Source organism: Thermobia domestica, chromosome 6 (genome assembly GCF_964235325.1).
Source record: "Thermobia domestica chromosome 6, izTheDome1.hap1.1, whole genome shotgun sequence".
Lineage (NCBI taxonomy): Eukaryota > Metazoa > Arthropoda > Insecta > Zygentoma > Lepismatidae > Thermobia > Thermobia domestica.
In genome coordinates this window covers 184,919,480-184,940,003 of record NC_137459.1, presented here as the reverse complement: position 1 = coordinate 184,940,003, position 20,524 = coordinate 184,919,480, and the positions used below count along the sequence as shown (strand labels likewise).

Genomic DNA, 20,524 nt, shown 5'->3' with positions numbered 1-20,524 from the left:
TGGTTTTGCTTATAACGAATAACCAAATTATATCAATTCATTTTCAACAACTCATTGGTAGAATGCTTACTTGTGGTGCTAAAAGGTATTTGTTCGATTCTAGTTCAAGTGAGTTTGTTGAAAGCAACGGGTATTCGTGGGTTTTCTGGGGGTTATGTCTTTTCCTCCTAGTTTGTCATTCCAGCAATTCTTCATCTTCGTCCATTTGCCCATATCATCCGCATCTTTAATTTACAGGCTTAAACGTGGGACGTTAAAGTTTCATTTCATTTTGTGCATTTTTAATAAAACAGACTTGTTTCAGCTTACATTGTATTTATACATGAAGCTGTAAACTGAAAGTGAACAATAAATATCAAAATATTAACAAGCATATTCCAATTTAATTAGCCAACTATTTTGTGTTTTATATCTACCATCGATTCTATGAAATAAATAATGTGTTGATACGTATATGCATTACGTGAAAAAGCAGTAATTCTCCAGATTTCTGGTATGGAAAATCGTATTCAGATAAATTATGGTGCATGGAAATGTAAACATTCTAGTATAATTTGATTCCTTTTTTTTTTTTTTCAAGGATTTACGGTAGTTGCATAAAAAGTTATCAAAGTATTTGTAAAAATCTTTCCTTCTATGGTCTTTAATAATATGCTATCTATTACTCTTCAATCTTTGATATACAATAAATAACTTTTTAAGAACTTTTCTACAGTTTTAGCCTTCACATTTTCTTCTTTAAAAAATATTGTTAAATCCTTTCAAATACTTTACAAATTCCTCCTTTCAGGTCTTCTGCAGCGTTTTGTGTGAGTTGAAGCAATGTGGCGAACCTGTGAAGAAATTAAAGCGAACAGGAAAGCTTAGTTCTTCAATCGCATTCGATGATAGGCAAATTGTCACAAAGAAGTGTTCAAGTGACACGTCGAAACAAGTAATTCCTAAAATGTTAGTGATTGTTAAAGAAAAGTGTTCAACCAAAGAAGTAGAATCAACAAAATATGTGCAAAGAAAAAATATTGAAGTCAGTAATTCACAAAAGCAAGAGGGAGAAGTGTTTCAAGTGCCTGAGACTGAACTAAACAAATGTACAAATCACCAACGCAAAACAAATTCAGACTTATGTAAAGTTAGTGAATTTCAAAAGACTGGCAGTATACTTTCTAATTGTGACGTAAGACAAGATGTTGCGATTAGAAAATTAGTATTAGTCAAGAACTTATGCAATCCTCAAGTGGCAGTTAGGAACTATTCAAACACACAAACATCAAGACTGTCTTTATGGGAGGAGACAAATACCGCGGGAAAATCAGCCTTTCAAAATACAGAACTGCAAAAGTTAAAAGAACAAAATTTGAAAAGAAAACAGCCGTAAGTGCGTGTATATTTCATATATAGGGAAGGCTAGGAAGGTACGAGACAAAGTATGTGCTGTACTTTCTAACTTCTCTAAATAGTTATGTCTGAAACAAGAGAATAATGATAAGTATAGTATGGCGTATATCCTACAAATTTAAACGGACATAAAAGCATAATAAAAATGCAGTTACTTATAATGATTTAATGCCACATAAATTGTCTCTTACCTCCCTATGAAAGAGTAGTTTGAAACATTATTTAGCAGAAAGGTTCAAATATAAACTTATTCCACAACTTTTAGTGTTAAACTGAAGGAGAAGTAACAATGAATAACTATTCAGCTAAGCAAATTGACTTAATATTTCCAGGGTGAGTTTCCACTAATACTTAAACATTTATGTATTTGTTCTTAACGAAGAAACACTAAAGGTTGAAACCTGTAACTTTCGTGATTAGGAAGATGGTGAGTGAATATAAGTTTAATTTTAGTATTGTTTTAATCCTCAATAAGCCGTTGATTTTGTTCTCATTGGTGCCTAACAAAAGAAGTTGATAGTATAAACGATAAAAATGTGGAAAAAAAATCAACTGAGGAATTTGTAATTTTCTTACACCAATAATGAAACCTTTGGGAATTGTTACACAATATACGAAAGCACTTTGTCATTTAACGCATTAATTCACGTCTTAATTGAAATTAAATTCTTATAATTAACACATTACTATTAAAGATATTCATATGCATTCATTGATGAGGAAAATCTGATATTGAACAAGCTAAGGGTTATATCTTGATAAAGAAAATACAACAACAAATATTAATCAAAACGTGATGAATAAACAGGATTCAATAAAAGAAGAAAAGGAGAAACCTCAACAGAAAATTTGTCATACGTAAGGTAATAGAGAGTTCTAACATCTGAATCCTGGTTTTATTAACTTCTCAAGACAACAGCTTGAGGAAGAACTTTCCAACAGGAATTTGTATTAGCGGCGAAACTCAACTGTCACGTCTTAGAAATACCATCATTATTCTTCTATTATTTAATTTTCTTTATCATTGTGGTCCCTTCTATTCGAATCTCCTTAGACTTAAAACTCAAAAATTAAATACGTCACATCTCTCGGTTTCATCATTTCGTTATCAATCTTGTTTCATATTAAACATTCCCATTATATTATACAGGGCGGGTCAAAATAAGTGTTACAAGTCAATATCTCGCGAACTATACATCGAATAAGAAAAATGTTAAGAGCCAATGTACAATACAGAGGGGCCTAAAAAATGAGTCAAACATGAAGTTCCCCCACCCCCCGTTTTGGGGCGAAGGGGGTGTACGTGAAATTTTCAAATCGGAACATAGGTCGAGTGATACCTCGTTCGAAAGAGCTTGGAAAATTGAACAATTTTTGTAGGAAACAATTTTTGATATGGGGCACCGTTTTCAAGATGGCTCCCAAAAATGGTCCTGTATCAGATAAAATTTCCAGTACTTATAAATCAGAAAAGGCTGAGTAGAAAACGGTGAAACAAAAAATGAAAAAGGAAAACACCATAGGCAACGTGGAATGGTGTTGTCTCGGTGTCCTCAGGGCCCCCATCATGGGGTTCCGGGACTAACTTGAAAATTTCAAATGGGAATATAGGTCGAGTGATACCTTGTTTGATAGATCGTGGAAAACCAAACAGCTTAGTACAAAATTTGTTTTGATTTCAGGCAAGCCTGTTTCAAAATGGCCGCTGAAAATGGTTCCACATTCAGATATAAAGTGCAGTGTTCAAATTGAGTGTTACAAGCCAATATCCAGCGAACTATGCATCAAATAAGAAATGTTAAGAGTCAATGTACAATACAGACAGGCCTAAAAAATGGGTCAAACACGAGGTCCTAATTTTGTACTAAGCTGTTTGGTATTTCACGATCTATCAAAGAAGGTATCATTCGCCCTATGTTGCCATTTAAAAATTCCACGTACACCTATAACTCTAAAATGGGGGGCGGGGGATCCTCATGTTTAACCCATATTTTAGGCCGCCTGTATTGTACATTGACTCTTAACACTTTTCTTATTTGATGCATAGTTCGCGGAATATTGTCGTATAACACTCAATTTGAACACTGCGCTCTGTATATGAATGTGGAACCATTTTCGGCGGCCATTTTTAAACAGGCTTGCCAGAAATCAAAACAAATTTTGTACTAAGCTGATTAGCTTTCCACGATCTATCAAACAAGGTATCACTCAACCTATATTCTCATTTGAAATTTTCAAGTTAGTCCCGGGGCCCCATGATGGGGCCCTGAGGACACTTCAACAATACAATTCCACGTTGCCTATGGCTTTTTCCATTTTCATTTTTTGTTTCACCGTTTTCTACTCAGCCGTTTCTGATTTATAAGTTCTGGAAATTTTATCTGATACAGGACCATTTTTGGGAGCCATCTTGAAAACGGTGCCCCATATCAAAAATTGTTTCCTACAAAAATTGTTCAATTTTCCAAGCTCTTTCGAACAAGGTATCACTCGACCTATGTTTCGATTTGAAAATTTCACGTACACCCCCTCCCCCCAAAATGGGGGCGGGGAACCTCATTTTCGACTCATTTTTTAGGCCCCTCTGTATTGTACATTGACTCTTAATATTTTTCTTATTTCATGTAAAGCTCGCGAGATATTGGCTTGTAACACTTATTTTGACCACCCTATATATATTTCCAGTGAATTCTCTAGAAGATTTTATCATTTTCTATCAATTAAATCCAATTAGTATCTATGCTATGAATAGAACCCAAGTAAATGAAACGTACAATTGCACCAACTTATACGAAGGAAGTTTTAAGTACATGAATACCCTAATTCTTCTTTTCTTCACTCCTCTATCGTGCAACAATACGTAAGGCGTTCTCCGTAGCTATCTATCATTTAACAATATAGGTGAAATGTTCACCCATTGTCCTGACAATAATTCAATTATGCAATTAACATAATCCGTACATTAAAGAAGATGCTTTAACTCATCTGAATGCAAAATAAAATACACTAACAAACAATTTTTTAAACATATTGTTGCGCTACTAAGGCATTATTGTATGACTGAGCGCTTCGTACAGTACTCATTTTTCTATTAATTATATTTATTATTATATTTGAATTACGTCATTCACTTAAGCTTACGTTTATTCACATATTCTCAGTTAAGCATTGAAAGTTCTACTGACATGATTGTTTAATTCGGCAACGTGGAGTGGATGTTGAGTGCATTCAGTTTTTAGTGCAGTCGGATATCATAATAAAGGTTTATTTTCAGTTTCTTTAATTTTATTAACTGTACCTTCAAATAACGGTCTAGTAATTTATTTTTCTGAAGTTATGTTGTCGAATGAGAGACCAGAGAGGAAGTTGCGATATTTATTCGAAACCAAATTTAAAATAGCTTAAGATTTTCAATTATTTGCTCCTTCATATTAAAGAAATGTTTTAATGTAATACTTTTGTTTGTGACATACCTGTTTCTAACTACAGCATTTTTATTTAGATTTAAAAGGAATGGTTCTACAAATCACAATGCGAAATCATCAGAAAAAAATGTGCGTTTACTAATTTGGTTTTTGCAATTCCAAGAACTTTATGGGTTACACTATTGTAGTATTTAAACTTATGGTATTTAAATTACCTATATGAATAAATATTCCGAAAGTGATATACTAGTTTCCAATTTGGGCTACAAGTTAAGTTACTTCATTAAATAACATCATGTATATCATTAAAGCAGCTAAATGTCATATAACATTACAAAGCCTTCAATCATTACACAAATGAATGATTTGCTCGTTAATCTATTTCCTAACATGAAAGTTTCGGTAGTCATTCAATTCAATTTTATCTCGCCTTTACAATCATATATATTGCACCAATTCGTGTGTATGAATACGACTCTCAAATGATAAAGATATATATGCATACCATATAATAACATACATACACAATTGTATTTTTAGACTTCTAAGCTAAGTCTATGATATAAAAAATACACAAAAGTAGACATCTTCAATACTATCAATAGTTAAATTCATTTACATATTTGGGTATTCATTCACGGAATATCAGCAGTATTCTAATACAGTGGTGGCTCGTGAATATATGATATGGTAGTTCCAAAACGTACACAATAAATAAGCGCATATCCGTAAAAAAAAAAAAAAAAAAAAAAGTACATGTAAAGGCACAAATAACATTATTTTATTACAGTCACACTCACACACACACACACACATATATATATATATATATAGAGAGAGAGTTATTTAGAATGGAGTTGTTTGTGCCTACAGTAAACTTATTATAAACAAAAAGCAGATTTTGTCCCGCTTGCAACCCCCCCCCCCCCCACAACACAACACACGGAAAACAAAATAAAGGGTTGGCTACATCACAACCACAAATTCGAACTTTTTTTCAAATATATGTTCATGTTAAATTGATGCAATCTTTCCTTTTTACGGATCACTTGCTTAACTCACAATTTTAAATTAGGCATTTGCTTTCCTGAATTCCCTGCTTCCAGTTTGTTTGTCGTCATATGATAGGGATGAAAACGGATATTTCACTAAATTACTTGCCGCATTCATCGCAATGTATTGTTCTGGTTTCACGAATAGTAGTTACAAATATAGAGAAAGAAGAAAACAGCACTACACTTAAATACTCAGCATCAAAACTCAGCAAGTAAGGTATTGTGCATAAAATTAAAAAGTTTGTTATTTAGTAAGATGCAAATATTATTTATATTATTTTTGTATCATTTGTGGTAGTGCCATGGCACATTGGCTCCCCTTCAGCGGCCGCCGCAGTTCTAATACATAATTTTTTTGTTAACCTTTTGAATGTTCCTATTTGTTCCTCCATTCGAACATATGAGGGAGTTTATTAAATAAAATAGTGCCCACAAACGTTTAATTCCTTTCGTATAATGTTGTTCAATGTTGTTTACTGAGAAGTTTATTCTTCTCCAGGTTTCATATTTATGCGTTGATAGTGTGTTAAATACGTCAATGTTGGTTTTAACAAAGAGCAACATTGGAAATATATATAGAGAGAGAAGGTAAACACAATATTCCTCGTTTCCTAAAAAATGGCCTACACGAATCTCTATTTTGGTGCCTGTTGTAGTCCTTAAGGCTTTTCATTGAATCACGGACAACAAGTTATTTTTGTGGGAATTTCCCCAGAATATTATACCATATGTAAGAAGAGACTTAAAAAATTCAAAATTTATGTTAATCTTTTACTTCAGTTATAAATAGATCTAGATAGAATACACAATATATTCTATTTAATATTTTTCTAGTCAAACTGTCTCTAGTTTTACTAATTTCAAAATACATGTAGCTCATTTGAAACAATTCAACAGAAGTGTCCGTTCTTCGCTTGGGAAGAATAAGGTGCAGTAAGTTTAAAAACGAAAATTTTAACTCCAGTACTATAGAAATTACCCTTTTTTTCCTTTTAGAAGCGGAATTTTCGAAAACACTAAAATAAATATTTACTATAGATATAAAGATAAGGAAATTTGAATATTATAAAACTGGCCTTCTTTCCATTGGTTAGGAACCATACGTAGATTAAAAAGCACGAATCGCTACTTTATAACTTCCACATCTAGTCTTGTCGTTTACGAATTTGGAAAACTGACAAGCGATGGTAAGGTTTACCGCAGTATATAATCTTTGTTTCTCATTTGTAAAGCATTAAAAATAAATGGTTTTGCTAAAAAAAGAAAAAAGAAAAAAAACACCTGCGTAGTTTGTGTGACTTTAACTCTATTCAGATTAAGTACACGTTTTGGCGTACGATGGTTTCTACTATATAATTAAATTAAATTATATAAGTAAGATATAAATAAAAATAATAACAGTCCCAAAATGTGGATAATCGAGTTGGCCGTAGATATTGCTACACGATTATGAAAGATTCAGTTTATAACGTAACACCCACCCATCATATATAGATTATATTGATATATTGTAATAAAAGTTTAGTTAAAAGTGAATTTCAGTTACTCCTACCTAATATCTTGAGTGCGTATATTAATATTCAATGTAATGTACAACTATGGACTTACTTTTATACCGTTGTATTTCTTCTGTTTATTTGTTAAATATTTTCAGTATTTCGATCCTCACGGGTTCACGGTCACGAAAACTATTTCTGCTTACAGGAAACGCATTATTTTCCCATCCTCTGTTGTTTTGTGCTGCCCTGTAAAGAAAATGAGACAAGGTATTTCAAGAACAACTTATTTCTAAGGAAAACTTATTTCACTTTTAATGCCTAAGTATCTAATATTGTATCCATCTGCTGACAAATTGAAGAGAACAAATGAGTTTTAATAACGGTTTCTGTGTGCTCACTAAGTTATGTCATGATTTCGATGTTGTAAGTAACGTACTCACTACTTCACAACAATTTTCCCATCTATGCTTTTTATTCACGTGCAAGAGAAAATTGTTGTGAGGTAGTTGGTACGTTACTTACAACATCGAAATCATGAAATAACTTAGTGAGCACACAAACGCCGTTGCTAAGAACGGGTTTCTTCTCCTAAATTTGTCAGTAGATGGATACAATATTAGATACTCATGCGTTAAAAGTGAAATGGAGGGCATAGTGAAAAGCAAATGGTAACTCTCATTTTAGAAATAAGTGAATTGAGTGTGGAAAAGACAATGATAACACTCATGTGAGCTGAATTGTGGAAATAAATTGCATGTGCATATTCAGCATGTTGTTGTTTCCACAGTTCAGCTCACATAAGTGTTATTTTATATTATTTTATTTATTTATTTATTTTGGGATCAACTCACTCGTTTCCAAAATAGGGTTAAGATTGTTTTCCCTCATGCATTTCAAATACATTTTTCTTGAGATACCTGGGACTCATTTTCTTCACAAAACACTATAAAACAACACAGGATAAAAAAAATGTGTTTCCAACAGGCAAAAATAGTGTTCATAATCATGACCCTCCTCAGGGTTGAAATATTGAAAATATTAAAATAGAACAGAAGAAATACAGCGGTATCAAGGTAAGTCCATTTCTATATTAACATGTACACAGTGTAGACACTAATACTTAAGATTTTTAAATTGATTTAAGTAATTACATTTTCACTTTTTCAGATTTACTGTAAACTTTGTACCTCACCTTAATAATCTATCAAAAAGAATTTGTACTACAAAGCTTGATTCAGCTTCTAAATCTTACTGTCGAGTATGCCATATGTCAAATAGTGAGTCTGCGTGCTGTCACTTTGAGAAATTCAACTTAAGATCAAAACTACAAGGTATGTATGTAATTGTAACTATGAAAATGTTAGTGTCAATATATATAAGTGTAAGGTGAATATTTTGGTTAACCGAAATATAGAACAATAAGGGTTTTCATTTGAAAATATATATATATATATATATTGCGTAAGTGTATCTGTTGCTTTCCTTGTGTATCTATTATTGAAGCGAAATTTATTATCATTACAGGTCAATTATCACTCTGGAAATCCAAGTCTTCCCCAAACTTAAACCATATGGAAATAAGCAGTCATACGTTGATTTCAAACAAGAAAACTACAGAAATGGCATGTTATTGCTCACATGTACCTAGCGAGTAAGTATTTCTATTCTTTATAACAAACGCAAATATTTCTTGAGTAATATGCCTTTGTGTTTTTACATAGTGGTTAAAGAGAATGAGCTTTCTACAATCTGCCATACCAAACGAAAGAAGTATACTAAATATTCATTTAAAAGTTAACAAATATGTCAAAATGTTGCCACAGCCGCTTATGAAAGCTATAACTTTGAAGCAAATTGATGAATTGATTATGGCTAAACGCCTAAAAAAGGATGATTGGGTTTACATAATCAGTTTATGACACAATTATTCAACTAAATATTATTATATAAGCGAGTTGCGAAAAACTACGAAAGATCCTATCATTCCTTCTTTCTTATATGAACAATGTCGCTTATGGGCCGCGGTGGTTTAATCTCGTTCCTGAGGTCTTTTAATCGATACAACTCGCGCAAAGCGGGCTTTGTCCTGGACAAGCATCGTGTACGTGGAGTATCTCAAAGTTCTTCCGTTTTCTCCCACTTTCTTCATTCCACTATTTCATTTATTAACATCACCGTCTTCCTTAGCCTCAGAGCAAAAATCGTGGAACGTTAAACTAAAAACAAAAAAGAAAGAAGAGAACTAATATCACTTATACAATGCTTGTCGAATATTTTAGGAAATATTAATTCTACAAATGTGATTTTCATTGTTTGACATTTACTCGCTGTTACTACAACTATTCATTTTGATTTTTACTCTGGAGTGACGACAGGGGAAAATAAAGTATGGTAAAAATAATCAAAATAACCTATATTAATATCAAATCTATAGTTTTTGGGGTGTCTAAGAAGAATAGTGACACTTTTTATGCGCTTTAAGTCCATGTTTAGTCCCCATAACCACCAATAGGGAATAGTAGGTGACGTAAAAATAATCGAAAACGGCCGATATTAGTGATGTCGAATCCACTGTTTTGTTTTGCTCAGATGAATAGTTACATTTCTAATAGCGTTAGAGTTTAAGTTAATCTGCCATCAGCAAGGGGTTTAGTAGGAATGAAAAATAAATTACCTCAAACGACCCAGATTAGTGTCGCATCCATTAGTTTGCGTGGTCGCTATACTGCTAGATGACAATCCAAATTACATTTCAGCCCAAGTTTAGGAAAGAATGGGCATGTCATCTGGATTGGGAATTTATAGGGAAACGCCCAAGGCATTGCTCGTACACACACACACACACACACGTATATATATATATATATATATATATATATATATATATATATATATACAGGGTTTTCATAAAGTCTGGACGGATTTAATTTGCTTATAATTTTCATAAAAATGCTCATAATGAAATCAAATAAAGTGCAAACGGTAGCGGAAGGATTAAATTTTTAGTTGGCAACACTGTTAGATAAGCGGCAACTCTGAACACGTTGAGAGAGGGAGAGGGAGGGTAAGGGTCAGTTTGGGAGGGCAATGTGTTCTGTGGTACGCAGAGCTAAAATCACCAATTCTGGTGTGTCGAAAGTTCACCAAAGAGTTCAAAAAGCCGGCACCGACTGAGAGTGCAATCCGAAAGTGGCATGCTAAGTTCTTGGAGACAGGAAGCGTCCTGGACCGTCCTCGAAGTGCGAGTGTGAGTGGATTCCAGCGCCGCCTACGCGAATGTGTGGACGTAAATGGCGCCCAGTTGGAGGTGTGGCGGTGAATGAACTGAGCTGGTGCAGATTACAGGTAAAAATTTAATCCTTCCGCTACCGTTTGCACTTTATTTGATTTCAATATGAGCATTTCTATGTAAATTATAAGCGAATTAAATCCGTCCATACTTGATGAAAACCATGTATAGGCTATATATAATATGGTATATATGGATGTATATTCTAACGTAATTCTGGAACGTCTGGAGTAATAAATACCCAGCTTGGTAGACATATGACTTACAATCTGAAAAAAATACTGTGGGAGTTGGAAAGTATGACATGTAAGAATTTAAAAAAAAAAAAAAAAACGACGGATATTAGTGTGCAATTCATAGTTTTCAGTTTTGTTGAAATGAGTAGTGATGCTCCCAGAGCCCTTTAAGTCCTAGTTCAATCCCATCGATAGAGGATGAGAAGAGGTGAAAAACTTGTCAAAAATGACTGATATCTGGGTCGAATTCATTGTTTTCGAGATCGGGAAAACGACTGACCTGTTTGAAATGACATTTGAAGCATTCCCCAGTACCCACCTCAAGATATTTTTTCTGACCATATCAACTTGATTAAAAGCCGTATTCTGTGTAAGTAGGATGTTTCAAAATTTATGCCAAAAGTGGAGTATCTTCTGTATTATTATCATTACACTTTCATTGACACACACACACACACACACACATATATATATATATATATATATATATATATATATATATATATATATATATATATATATATATCCTTACATTTTCCATAAACCTATTCTTCCCGTGCGAAAAAAAAAAAAAACATTTCAGTTAGAGTATACAGTGTGTTTCAAAAGAACACCGACCACGTTTGGGGGTGATTCCTTACACCAAAATAAGACAAAAAGTCTAAATCAACCTGGTGCAGAAATCCGTCATTTCGGAGTTATAGGCTGCCGAAAACATGAAAAAATTAACTTTAAAGGTCTATAGCTGTGACACTATGGGATCTATCGTAGTCGGGTTAAGACTTCACTTAAGAACTAATATGTGCGCTATCCAAAAATACATGTTTCAGATCCCTAAGGTACTCACGCAACAATTTTTATACAAGGAGTTTGGCTACGAGCATATAATTTGAAGTACTCACTCACTACCTCTATAAAAATTGTTGCGGAAGTGCCGCAGTATTCTGAAACATGTATTTTTGGATAGCACACATATTAGTTCTTAAGAAAAGTCTTGACCCTCCTACGGTAGATCCCATAGTATTGGACTTATGGGCCTTTTAAAGTTCATTTTTTCATGTTTTCAGCAGCCTATAGCTCAAAAATGACGGACTTCTGCGCCCAGGTTGATCTATATTTTTTCTCTCTTTTTTTTTTTTTTTATCGTGGTGTCAGGAATCACATCCCAAACGTTGTCGGTGTTGTTTTGAAACATCCTGTATATCAGGGGCGGATCCAGGACCGACTTCTGGGGGGGCGGTGGGTTGTCATACTGCTACTTTTAAGGGCTTCAAACTTCGGGATGGGTTTTAATTATATATATAAAATAAGAAAGTTACCTCTTCCGGGGGGGGGGCGATCGCCCCGATCGCCCCCCCCCCCCCTTGGATCCGCCCCTGCTGTATATAGGAGTGGTCCTTATTTTTCGACTTTGAGTGTTTTTCAGTCTCATCTCCTAAAATGATTCCATAGCACACCAAGGTAGCACAGGGAAAAATTAGCTCAATTGAATAATATTAAATGGTGACCTAAGCCATCTCAAGTTTGAATGCATTTAAAGTATACAATATGAAACAAAACTGCTGTGTAAGTTTAGAAAGACAATTGTAAGGTAAAAACAGATATTTGAAGATAATTACTATGTGATTAAAGATAAATTGGAAACAAAGACATATATGTATTTGTGGTGTAAAGCTACCCCAAAGGGATATAACATGATCACTTTCCTGTTATCCAATAAACATGCTTTTGTATGGACACAGTGCCTTTTATTTGGAAAATTCTGAAAAATCTGAATAATGTGCTCAGACTTTTGACAATTACTGTATATATAAATATATACTGGTACTATGTGCAGATCCCCGATTGTTGGGTGATAAGGTTTAGTTGTGAGAAGCATTTATAGGGGATCCCTTTGTTCCAACAATATAGTTGGAACAAGGTAACCCTAACATTGAATGTAAATTGAATTATTTAGCAGAAAACACTGAATCATGCACACTAAAGCAGTACAGTACGCACTTTCACTATATATTTCAACAGAGAGAGAAGAAAGTAGGGAGAAAAGAATAAATGGGTAGTAACGAAGAGCCCAGAAGAGAGCTGTGTTGAAAAACATTGTCATGGGATAGTATTACCACTCTGAAAACAGATAAAATTTAGTGGAAAAAGATAAAATGGATGAGATGGGTTGATCGGTAAGAATGCAGCAGGGCAAAGAAATGACAAATGAAAAGAAAAAATTATATACGCACAATATTGAAAACTAAAAGATATATAAATTAAATAAATTATCAAAAATACATAAATTCCACAATATTATCAGAGGCGGATCTAGCCCGGGGCGAATCCCCCCCCCCCGATTTTTGAGTGAAAAATAATTGAAGCTATTATTTATATATATTTGAAAATTTATAGTAAACACATAATATACATATCACAGTCTGGGTTCTTGTTGCCCCCTCCCTGAATTTTTTACCTTTTAGATCCACCACTGAATATTATTAGCGTTTGATAGGTAGAAAAGTGTCCAAAGATCAGACACATACCAATCGGTATACGTCACTGAGTAAAACAAAATGATATGCGTCAGTATAAAAGCTCATCCGTAGTTCTCGAGAAAATTGAGAAAACTTTTTTTTTTTTTTTTTTTTGTAAATTTGAAATATGATACTAAACGAAAAGCACTCCACCTGGTAAAGCGAGACTGATTCTGAAGTATATCCTCATGAAGCTCTTCATTAGAACACTAGGATGACAGTACATGGTATGGTTATGAGATACAGCCCAAAATTATGATTAACTCTTTAATTTTATTTTGTACTAGCAGAGTGCCTGTTATTCGCACGAAGAGAATACGTTTCATTTTGGACATAAAGGGCACCTAAACTGTCAGCAATCAACTTAGGGACGCTAAAAACTGTGAATTCGTCATTAATATCGGTCATTTTCAATTATTTTTACAGGTTATCATCTCCCCTTAGGAGTACTAATGGGGCCTGAATTTCAATTTAAACGGCATCGGAAGTGTCATTGTTCGTTTCAGCGACCCCGAAAATTATACATTCGACACTAATATGGGTCATTTTTGATCATTTATATATATACAGGGTGTTAATGAACTATATCGACAAACTGTAAGAGCTGATTCCTCACATCAAAATAAGAGAAAAAGTTCATATTGACCTATGGCGAAAAGTGCATAGTTTCAAGCTAGGGCTGTCCAAATTTGCGAAAAAGCTAAATTTCAACAGGCCCTATTTCGAATTCCAGAAGCTGTGGATGGTAGTTCTTATCAGCGTAAAGGAAGCCATGCATACACAATCCAAAAGTCCATATTTCTTCAATTTTCAATAGGTGTACAGGGTATTCCCTATAGGGTGTAATTCTCAGATATGCTCTCAATACAGTTTTCAGATATACCCTGATTTCAAGGAGGGACCAAAGTACGCAGGAAGTAAGCCTTGACAACAATGGACATCCAATGTTTCGTAGGGAAGTCGGAAGTGTTAAGAACCGGCAGCTTCATGTTTTTTCGTGTTCAAAATAATGTGTGATGCGATGTATTTCGTCACGTCATATTTCACGTTTTCTTCACTTATAAGCGTGAAAGAAAACATCGCCACATGCGTTTTCCCGAGTACAAGAAACCGTGCTGCTGATGATTCTTAACACTTCCCACATCACGCCAAAGGATTCCGTGTTCACTGCTGTCAAAACTTATCGTTTGCCTACTCTGGACCATCATAAAGTCAGAGCATATCTCAAAATTCGGTTGATGGCATGTCTGGAAATTTCACCCTGCAGGGAATACTCTGTACATCTATTGAACATTATTGAAATGTGCATTTTTGGACTGCATTAGCATAACTTCCTTTAAGCTGATAAGGACTACCATCCACAGTTTCTCGAATTTGAAATAGGGCGTGTTGAAATTTGGTTTTTTCACGATTTTGGATAGTCCTAGCTCTGAAACTATGCACTTTTCCTCACAGGTTCATATGAAGATTTTCTCTTACTTTGATGTGAGGAATTACCTCTTACAGTTTGTCGGTATAGTTCATTAACACCCTGTATATATATATATATATATATATATATATATATATATCGTGCTCGTGGGTTTTCTCGGGGTTCTCCCGTTTCCTCCCACTTTCTTCGTTCCATCATTTCATTCATCTCTCATCATCACCGTCTCCTTTAGCCTAACCGGCATAATTGTGGGAAGTAAAACTCAAAGATTTCATTTCATATGAAAGATTTTTTTTCATATATTATATATATATATATATATATATATATATATATGAGAGAGAGAGAGAGAGAGAGAGAGTTCTAAAAATGGCGCCTACGGACCACAGAGCACTATTCTACAGCCCAAAATAAAGCGAAAATATTATATGATGGTATGCCCTCCGAGGCCTCCTTTAGCCGCTATGCGGAATCAAAATTTCACAATCTAGCAATGTCGCAGATTAACTTGAAGCCATTAGCATTACTCTACGAATACAGCAAGCAGTTGAATCGATTGCTACACTAATAAGTGATGCTAATGACAAGCAATATTGACTTCAGCTGCTATCTGGAAAGAATCGATATAACTATTTGATACATTGGTAGATCTAATCTATTATTCTTTTTGTGAATTTGCCACATAGTGCAATTTGTCTCTCCAGACGAGGACTCGAAAGGTATATATATATATATATATATATATATATATATATATATATATATATATATATATATATATATAGATAGATAGATAGATAGATAGATAGATATAGATATATATAGATACCCCTCTCCTCCTAAGCTGCACCGTCAAACTGAAATGATAAAAACCCTCCAAGGCCCGAACTTCATCTATGTTGAAAACGACCCCGCACAATCCTTATGGAAATTGGATTTAGGTGGAACTGCTTGAAACCGCGATATGCTGTAGATATGTAGATATTCTAATCCTAAGAGAAAGTCTCAATGGGCACAACCACCCATCACTGACCGTTTGGTCACTACAGGGCCATTAAAAAAAACAGTAGAAGATAACGGTATTCTGAATTTCAATGGAATTACTTGAAACCGTGAAATGTTGTAGATATTGTGATCCTGAGAAAAAGTCTCAACAGGCACAACCACCAATCACTAACTGTTTGGCCACTACAAGGCCACTTTTTTGGAAACAGTAGAAGGTAACGGTATTCTGAATTTCAGTGGAATTCCTTGAAACCGTGATATGTTGGAGATGTTGTGATTCTGAGAAAAGTCTCAATGTGCACATCACTGACCGTTTGGCCACTACAGGGTCACTTTTTTTTGAAAACAGCAGAAGGTAACGGAATTCTGGATTTCAGTGGAATTATTTTAAACTGTGATATGTTGTAGATATTGTGATCCTGAGAAAAAGTATCAATGGGCACAATCAACAATCATTGACCATTTGCCCACAATGGGTCATTTTTGAAAACAGCAGAAGGTAACGATATTCTGGAATTTTGGTGGAATTGTATGAATCTCTGAAAAGGTTTAGATCTTATCCTACCCAACAACCCGGAGAAGGGTTGGGGAGAGTAATGGCTAGCACCATTTATTATAGATAATATCCCGAAATTCACCTTGAGGAACAAAGGAAAACCCACGACAGGATGGCTGACCCGGGTTGAACCTCCCGAATGCAAACAAATTCTCTACCAACTGACCTATTGTTGCTCTGTAGGCACAAATTATCATTTTTTTTTCTCAGGATCACGACATCTACAACATATCACAGTTTCATTCATATCCACCGAAATCCAAAATATCGTTATACTCGGCTGATTTCAAAACTCTGGACCTGTAGTGGCCAAATAATTGATGGTTGTGTCCAGGTCCGTATTTATATATTTCTAAATAATTTGCCGCCCCTCACCGAAAGCGACCTATATTAAAATTGAATTCACTGTTTTTAGGGTTGCTGAGATGAATACTAACAGTTTTAATACAATTCAAGGTCATACTCCACTTCTCAGGGAGAGGGCGAGATTTTAAAAGTAACAATCGAAAACGACAGATATTAGTGTTGAATTCATAGTTTTCGAGGTCGCTGAGTTTAACGGTATCCGTTTTCATAATGTTCAAGTTCATCCTCACCCCTTGGGGTGGGAGTGAGAGAGGGTAACTTTTTAAAAATAATCAGATAAGCTAGTTAATTAGTAACTAGTGTAATTAGAGCAAATTAAACGCATTAAAATATTTTCTCGCGCTTACACGGGACTCTGTGGGTTACTAGTTTTAAATATAATTTAATGTGATTTTTTTTTAAATGCAAAATTCAGCCGCCCCTAAATTCTGTCGCCTTGTGCTCGTGCACAAAATAGCACTTACCTAAATATGGGTCTGGTTGTGCCCATTAAGAATTTTTCTCATGATGAGAAGATCTACAACATACTACAGTTTCACTCATGTTCACCGAAATCCAAAACATCGTTATACTCGGCTATTTTCATAAAAGTAGCCCTGTAGTGACCAAACGGTTAGTGATTTGTGGTTGTGCCCATTGAGACTTTTCCTTAGGATCACAATATCTACAACATATGACAGTTTCATTCATTTTCACCGAAATCCAGGATATCGGGATCTTGGGCTGCTTCCAAATAAGTGGCCTCGTAGTGGCCAAACGGTCAGTGATTGTGCCTGTTGAGACTTTTTCTCAGGATCACAATATCCACAACATATCACAGTTTCAGTCATTTTCACCGAAATCCAGAATATCATGATCATCAGCTGCTTTCCAAACAGTGGCCCTGTAGTGAGTGGTCATTGTAGTGTTAAAATAATAATAATAATAATAATAATAATAATAATAATAATAATAATAATAATAATAATAATAATAATAATAATAATAATAATAATAATAATAATAATAATAAATAAATAAATAAATAAATAAATAAATAAATAAATAAATAAATAAATAAATAAAAAACTCTGTTAAATATTCGATCGTGTCTTCTTCTAGCAGTGTTCACACGTACCCTAAACAGTTACAAATATACAACTTCAATATCGTACAACATTTGTTTATATTAATTCGATTTTCGTGTAATTTTTCGAGAACTGGCAACCGTGGATTAAAGTGCACTGAGTAATTGGAATTGTAACGTAGGTAGTAAGAATTTTATAATGCCTGGCATTTTAATTAGGTCAAAAGTACATAGATGAAAATGAAAATGAAATGAAATCTTTCAGTTTAACGTCGCACGATTATGCCCATTAGGCTAAGGGAGACAAATGATTAAGGCAAGTGAATGATGGAATAATTGGCAGAATAAGAACGTGGAGTACCTCGAGAAAATCCACGAACACAAATAGTTGAAAATGCAATATAGGCCTACATATATTAAAAATATGACATAAATACATAATCAAGTTAAAAGCAATAAATTATTAGAATCTTCTGCAGAATAACGCAATTAAACAGAAATATATGGCTGGTTCCAGAGAATAACCGGCTAAGTCGGGAAAAGTAAATTTTACAGGAGAGCAGTTTAAAGGTAAATTTTACAATAGTTACCTGGCTAATTTTGACATAACCAAATGCTGTAACTTCCTCAATTTTAATAATTCACCTTAGCCGCTTCTACACAATGTAGAACTCACCAAAAGAAGCTTATACCTATAAAAGTTCAATTTTCAAAAAAAAAAAAAAAAAAAAAAAAAAAAAAAAATCGACTTAGCCGGTTATTCACTGGAACCAGCCATATATATCATGGAATATAAACTTTAACACTAAGAAGAAAGAATAACATATTACCTGGGAGGTACCATCTCGGGAAGAAAATTTCTGGAACGAATGGCGAGTTGCACATGAAATATTCAAATTTTATATTTTCTGGTTACTATCACAAAAAATTACTACAGTTTTTGTAAAAGTAAGACATTAGATGCTTTAGAACGCATTTTTCTCCCATTATTCAAAGTTCTCAATTGTATTGTAGAAATGATTTTAATTTTAAATTTTAATTCAAGAGATAAGTTAATGATGAAGCGGGGTTCTAGGACGCAAATGTGTTTTCTGGATAATGGGAAAATGCAACTAAAGACTCCTAACTACAGAAGGTCGTTTCACGTCCATGTAACGAAGTTTGAACTCGTCTCACCTTAAGAAAAGAGTCAGCGACTGTGTTCCACGCGATACACGTAAAAGCGTGTGCCCACAGGCTTTCCGATGGGCAGGCAGAAACTTTGCATGGCCCTGCAGCGGAGTTTCCATTGTAGGAGACTGCGTTGAAGAACACGTTGGTCCAAACGATCAAATTCCTCCTGACAAGTTTTCGAAAGACCCTCAATTTTGCGGGGACATCTGCTTCCCAAGGCCCATTTACACAACTGAAACCCACACAAATCCATGAGGGAGGCATCGGGGGATTTAACAGGGATGTCTGTAAAAGGTATTGCATGAATGCTCGTTTTACCTGCCATCTGATCCATGTATGCCCGCGTGGACTTTGTCGTATGACTGAATGCCTTGTCCTGGTGGATGATAACATGAGATATGTCACTGCCATAGGGAGAAGGAATATCATGTCTGTAGAGTGGCTCCAAAATGTTCTTCTGGTAATAGGCAGCATTGATTTTAGCCTTTTTGTTCACTCTGCGCAATGGAAGTTTACCGTTATAGCAATAACCACCAACAATCCTGAACCCACGAGGAAAACTTTCCGCACATTCACATACACAGTCAGATCGACCTCCGGAATCACGTGGACGATAGTAGATGGCCATTTTTTTGTCACATCCCAACAAATATGTCAATGTTTCATTTAGTAACACTAAACACTTCAAACGGTCACCAGTCAGATGGCGTTCGTAGAGTTTTCGGCTCTTGGTATTGCTTTTCGGCGATTCAACACTGCATTGATGCCCTTCTTTGACACATGGAGGGCTTTCATCTTGCACTGTTTAATTATCTGGCTATAACTATAAGCAATGTCGGAAAGGGCACATATGTACCCCTCCCATAAAACTGGTATTTTCGGCGGTATGTAACCACTCACAGACACATGATCCGTCGTCTTTGCAAATCAACATACAATACTTTCGCACTACCAGCCCTAGGTGCTCTCTGCTGTGAGCACGTACTGTTTCCTGGTGTTCGAAATCGTTACCATGAACATGAAATGACCTTCTGTATTTAATACATTTAAAAGCAAAGGAAAACTATATATTCATGAAAGTATCACACAGTAAGTACGCGGAATGAATATTTAACAACTTAATAGTATTTAACGAAAAAAATGTCCAAAGATGAAATGTATAACAATCGACAGATATCATTAAACTGAATAAAATGAGTGTAAATCCTCGAATCCATAGTTTTGAGGAAAATCGATAAAACAAGTTTCTATTTTGTAAACGTTTTGTAGACTGTACGCTAAGCTGAATTTGATCCTGTAGTATAGACTAATCAAGTTTTTCCTTATTACAGTAACAAGATGACAGTATAGTTAATGAGATATAGCCCGAAATTGTGGTTAACTGTAAAACTTTTGTTTAACTATTGACATTGAGCTGAATAGAGTAATATGAATCTAAAATAGTATGTGCAGTTTTCTTTTTAAATTATAAATCTATATATGAATAAGAAAATATGAACCGTTAAGTA

The 20,524-nt window shown here is 34.4% G+C and overlaps 1 protein-coding gene across 3 annotated transcripts in view; it reads left to right on the top strand.

The window, feature by feature from the left end:
• LOC145687742 (uncharacterized) overlaps window positions 1-20,524 on the top strand; it is a 356,205-nt gene that overhangs the window by 298,187 nt on the left and 37,494 nt on the right. For all 3 annotated transcript variants that reach the window (XM_081761191.1, XM_081761190.1, XM_081761189.1), the window contains exons 9-11: window positions 791-1,371; window positions 8,542-8,705; window positions 8,899-9,025. In XM_081761191.1, coding sequence (XP_081617317.1) covers window positions 791-1,371; window positions 8,542-8,705; window positions 8,899-9,025 — 872 coding nt within the window. The remainder of the gene's footprint in view (window positions 1-790; window positions 1,372-8,541; window positions 8,706-8,898; window positions 9,026-20,524) is intronic.